Genomic DNA, 5,739 nt, shown 5'->3' on the forward strand with positions numbered 1-5,739 from the left:
TCATCAATGTAAAATATGAAATATTTTGCACCTTTGCTTGCTGCAATCCTTAAGGCTCCCCATAGAGTGCTTTGAAAATAATTAGGTACACATTAAGTGTTGTGAATTACCATGTTAAATTTGGCTATACAATAAAGTCGATCTAATTCAGACGTTGTGATTGACATAATACCCTCACCACGTGGAGGCAGAACACTAGCATCCTCTTGCACGTTTTGTTCAGTCGACGGGTTTTGGGCTGTAGTAGAAGGTTGAGCCGACGGATCGATAGTTGAGCAGGTCTCCTTAGCATTCCTCAGTTTAGTGACGAGGAAAAAATCAGATGAACTCACCGACCTGCCATCATAGCCATTTTTCTATTCTTAACAATGGTTTCCTTCTTTCTTTCACCTTTCGGGCGGCACCACTTCTTCAGCCTCCTAGAGATGGCACAAAGCATATCTTTGCTGAGAATACGTACCAAGGGATTGGACACGTTTTCCATTATAACACTCAGAAGCCAACCCCTTCAAACGAGGGGGGTCATGGAGCAAATAAGGAATGTGAAGGAGTCGGTCGAGTTTTATTTAAAAGAATCAAAGACGCATAAATTGAGAGAGTTCAATTATTGAATTATTTATTAATAATAAATATGATCTACTTTTTTTTATTAATTTCTTTTATTCTCATCGAAGCGTCGCTTTCAACAATTAAGAGAATCAAGAAATTAAAATATGTACATAAAAATATATTTGTGGTGATTTCTATGAGATAAAATTGTCTAGAAGAAAAGATTATGACGAAGGAGAACCCAACAAGACCATGAGACCCTCTTGTCCGATTGAATGAAGCTATACGAACCAAAGCCAGTGACACCAATATCGACCGAACCGCGAAATAGGGCAAAGACGACTGAATGATATAAGAACGAGCCATTTAGACAACAACAAGGCAAAAAAAAAAAAGAAAAAACATCCAAGTCAATCTTCACAGGAGAGCTGGTCCAAGAACAATCTAGTTCTCTAGCACCTCCAACCTTTCTAGAGGCATACAAGAGGACTTTCATAAGGGGTCCAAGATTGACAGTTTGGTCATATAAACCGACTAACTCATGTCGAGCAACCTTAGCCAACCTTCTCGTCTCTGGTTCTCTTCCTTGCTAGTTCTATTTCTATCTCTTTTAATTAAGGTTTATTCTTTGGATGCGATAGACAAATCAGGATTCCACGGAGTGACAGGTAGGAAAACCTCCAGAATGATTCAAGGAGTTCTTCCACTTATTTCGTTAAGTGGAATGTTAAATAAGAAAATGCTTAAGGTTAACCGGGGGCATATCAGGATTGCTCAAGCCCTACGGTTCTACTTCTATAATATGAGCTCAGGCTGAAAACGTTTTACTTGTGATAAAATGCAAAAGAGTGTTCTATTTTTTATAACAATAACATAAAAAAAGTATAATTTAACAAATTAACAGGAGCATACCGCGTGCGGCGTGCCCCTTAATTCATCAATGCTATGTCCTGTTCCCAGACTGCTGCCAGCTAAGAATACCCGGTGACCAGAAGTGTGAACAAACTCCAGATAGGAAATCTCCAATCTAATTCCCACCTCCTCCCTCCGCGCTTTCTTCTTCATCACTCTCTCCCCCACTATAAAAATCCTTCAACCTCAGCTCCCAACTCCTCACCCAAATCAGTCTCCGCCTCCAATAAACTAGCCAGTCAAATCTCCAATTCTTCACTCCATCATCTGTTCGAAGCTTGCTTCATGATGACTAACTCCACAATGGCCAATGCGCTGCTGCTAACTATACTGGCCTGCTAGCCACCGCTGCCGCAGGAAACTTCTACAATGACTTCGACATCACTTGGGGCGACGGCCGGGCTAAGGGGCGACGGCCGCGCTAAGATCCTTAATAATGGCCAGCTGCTGACTCTTTCACTCGATAAGGCTTCTGGCTCCGGATTCCAGTCCAAGAGAGAGTACCTCTTTGGCAAGATTGACATGCAGCTCAAGCTCGTCCCGGGCAATTCCGCCGGCACAGTCACCGCTTACTACGTAAGTAACATTCTCACTCAATTCACTCTCCATTATATCAACATACTATATATATGCTGGTGAGAACTCAACACTTCATTAAACTGATGGTGTCCTTCTTCTCCTGCAGCTGTCGTCTCAGGGGCCGACACATGATGAGATCGACTTCGAGTTCCTCGGAAACCTTAGCGGCGACCCTTACACGTTGCACACCAATGTGTTTACGCAGGGAAAGGGCAACCGGGAGATGCAGTTCAAGCTCTGGTTCGATCCCACCAGCGATTTCCACACCTACTCTGTTTTATGGAATCCCCAACAAATTATGTAAGTAGTCTCTGCTTCAAGAAAAAAAAACGAATTTTTAGTAATTACTTAACAAATAGGATTAAAAAAAATGCTAACTTTGAGCAATATGTATGTGCGCAGATTCATGGTGGACGGAACGCCCATAAGGGTATTCCGGAATCTGGAGACAAGAGGGGTGGGATTCCCAAAGAGTCAGGCCATGAGGATCTACTCCAGCCTCTGGAACGCCGACGACTGGGCCACCCGGGGAGGACTCATAAAGACGGACTGGAAAAACGCGCCATTCACTGCTTCTTACCGTGGCTTCAACGAGGATGCTTGCGTCGTCGGCGGATCAAGATGCGGCGGAGCAGGAACGTGGATGGATTACGAGATGGATGTGACGAGCCAGAAGAGGATGTCGTCGGTACAGAGCAATTACATGATCTATAACTACTGCGCCGATCACAAGCGATTCCCACAAGGGCTGCCTACAGAGTGCTCCATCAATTGAGAAAAATTAGGTTCAACAAGAAATAACTGTTATGTATTGTAGTTAATTCTTTTATTCTTCGATCTGTAATGTGACGTTGATGATTTTTTTCCGTTAGTCTATAATTCTTTCTCTTTTTCGTAAATTTAATGTTTATAAACGAATTCATTTTCATTGGGGTTTAGTTCTATCTGTAGTTAATTCTTCCATTTTTAATGTAGCCGCCAAGTGTTTCAAATACATCTTTATTGGTAAAAAAAAGTCATTTAAGTTGAGTGAGAGAAGGAAGGTCGAACATGGCGGTGTAATTGCTTGAAGAAGGTTGAGACTCCCTTGGGCATGCATTGTGTCGTTAAGTTGATTGCAACGTACAAGTCCTGTGGATAAATGACATAGGGTTCTCTCTAGCTGTAACAAATTTGAAGTACTGTCTAATTACTAATTTCTAACGTAGTTACGAGCATAATCAAAGGCTTGCTTGATCATTTTGTTATATGAATGCTCGAAAAAGGATAGAAGTTATGAAGGCATGAATATTCAACCTTAATGAAATCAACATACATCCTCTAATAATCTTAGTTTTTTTATACAATATCATATTTGATTTCTTTTTAAGTACCTACCCCCTCGAATGAACTATTCATCAAGTAATTTGTTAAATTCATTGGTGGTTGCTTCAATCTAAATCTTGATGGTTTCTTTCTCTCTATCAAATTGGTCAATTGTCTGGCCAAATGTGTATTGTGCCAAGCAATATCAAGAAACAAGTAGCATTTCTAATAAATGTGCAAGAACCAATTTTCACTCCTTTGGTGCCACCTTCTTTGACATATAGAGAGGTAAGTAATATTGAAGTCTTTATGATCCTTAAGATGTTGATCAAAGTTATACCTATTTTTACTAAATAATAGATCATTGTAGCTAACTTAATGTGTAGGGCTTTTCTCCATTCAATTTTTTTCAGAAAACATTTGTAGTTTACTCTTCTTTACTTATCTGATTATGCATGGGAGGTAAAAAATAGTTAAGATGATTGAGGTCTGTCCTCTTGAGAAAATTTTCTACATGTAACACTTATTATACTTAGTTGTAAACGTTTTGTTCTTTCTTTTTTGTTATCTTAATCTTGCTTAAGGGTCTTAATTGGTCTTCTAAGATTGATATATTTGGCTTGAGCTTGTGTTGATGTTTAAGATTAACTTCTTTAAACTTTTCAATAATTGAATTAGATTTGTACTAGATTTGTTTATGTCAAGTGAATGGGTATTTAAATGAGTTAATAAACAAGTTAAAATTTTTAACGATTATTTGGGTTTTCATATAAAATTTACAAAAAATGATTTCACAAATATAAATAAATTAGTAATTGAATAAAATTTGAATTACTTTCAAATAATTTTATACAAATTAAATAAAAAAATATGTTGTAAATAAGAGCCCGTCTGGGGCGGCTTTTCAGTCACTTTCCGTTTTGGAAAGCAAGTCAGGGGTTGTTTGAGAGCCCATATTCTAATTGTTTTTTTCTTAAATCTTATTCACAAAACTAGGCTTTTGCAAATGAAGGGGCAAAGCTAGTTCTGTGGAACAGACTGCGATACGATGTGTAAATTACACTGTGACTTATTTAACATTTTTATTATTTCTCTATTTTATCTGTGATAATACTCTTGATCTTTGCGGCTTATATCCCGTTTTCACTGGGAGAATCACATGTTACGGATTTTATGAGGCATAACAGTGAGCGGCTTTATTTGTCTATCTTCCCGCCTTCGAATCGTCTGTATGTTTCCCCTTGTTCTTATTTTATTTTGTTCACCCAAAGAAGCTTTCTTGTGCTTTGGTCTAATTTTTCTTCTCCATCATCGGATTTACGAAGTTTGATCTATTCTATGCAAGGATGTGTTTAATTATTTGTTTAGGGTGTGCATTCCACATTATTATAGTTTTGCTTTCCATGCTTTTGACTTGGAGTTCGTGGATGTTTATTTCATTTTCAATTTTTATGGGTTTATTGTGTATCTGTGTTGTTCTCTGCTCTATGTTGAAATTTTAGGTGTGAGCTTTGTAAATACATAAGAATTATGTTCTTGTATATCAGTTTAGAAAGATTTTGTGCTCTGTATGAAAATATTTTTTGGCATATGGTTGGGGTTGCTCTGGTTAGGGTTTGGTAGGCTATAGTTGGGGTTGCTCTGGTAAGGGTTTGGTAGGCTATAGTTGGGGTTACTCTGGTTGGGTTCAATTGCTTGATGTTGGGTTTGCTCTATTTTTTATTGTATTTTTAGGCTGGCTTACTATGGTTTTGTGATTTTGTGTTATGCAATCCATGTTTTATTTGTAGAATTCATGGTTTGATAATTTATTTTGGATTAATTTCTAGGATTTTGTACTAAATTTGGGTGGTGATGTTGTTCTTAGAGGACTTTTCATCCGCAATTCTTGTCATATGAGTGTAATTCATATGTATTCACATATATATAGCCTAGATTTTAATTTTTGTATAAAGTTATTTTATCTATGCATTAAAAGGAGTATTTTACTCTTCAAAGTTGAAATAGTGCCCTTTTTATGTGATATGAAAAGCTTTGGGTGATATAAAATTTATGTTTTATACTGTCTTCTCGTTGATTTTTACTATTTGAGATGTATTATGGATTAGTTGATGTCTAGTTTTTCATCCTTACTTTCATATTTTAATCATAAGGTTTGATGCGTGCTAGAAAATTCGTGGCGGTAGAGTAATGGATTATCGTCTTAGCGTTGCACGAGAATTCAGCACACACTCAGATAAAATGAATCGAGCTGTGATCACACCAGAAATTTTTACGTGGAAAACCCGTAAAAAGGGGAAAAACCACGGGGCCTGGCCCAGTTGTAAAAATCCACTATAAGTTGATGATTACAAATGCCCCTTGTCCCACAGGCGGGAAAGGGTAACTAGCTTT

At 37.8% G+C, this 5,739-nt stretch overlaps 1 protein-coding gene across 1 annotated transcript; it reads left to right on the forward strand.

The window, feature by feature from the left end:
- Positions 1-1,868: 1,868 nt before the first annotated feature.
- Positions 1,869-2,978, forward strand: LOC110024609 (probable xyloglucan endotransglucosylase/hydrolase protein 23; the record flags this gene model as incomplete). The annotated part of the gene is given in 3 exon segments (XM_020724675.1): positions 1,869-2,037; positions 2,147-2,340; positions 2,443-2,978. Coding segments are annotated over 3 exon segments (736 nt in total), but the record flags the coding sequence as incomplete, so codon positions are not given.
- Between the last annotated feature and the right edge of the window lie 2,761 nt (positions 2,979-5,739).

The sequence above is a fragment of the Phalaenopsis equestris genome, unplaced genomic scaffold (genome assembly GCF_001263595.1).
Source record: "Phalaenopsis equestris unplaced genomic scaffold, ASM126359v1 Scaffold000263, whole genome shotgun sequence".
Classification (NCBI taxonomy): Eukaryota; Viridiplantae; Streptophyta; class Magnoliopsida; order Asparagales; family Orchidaceae; genus Phalaenopsis; species Phalaenopsis equestris.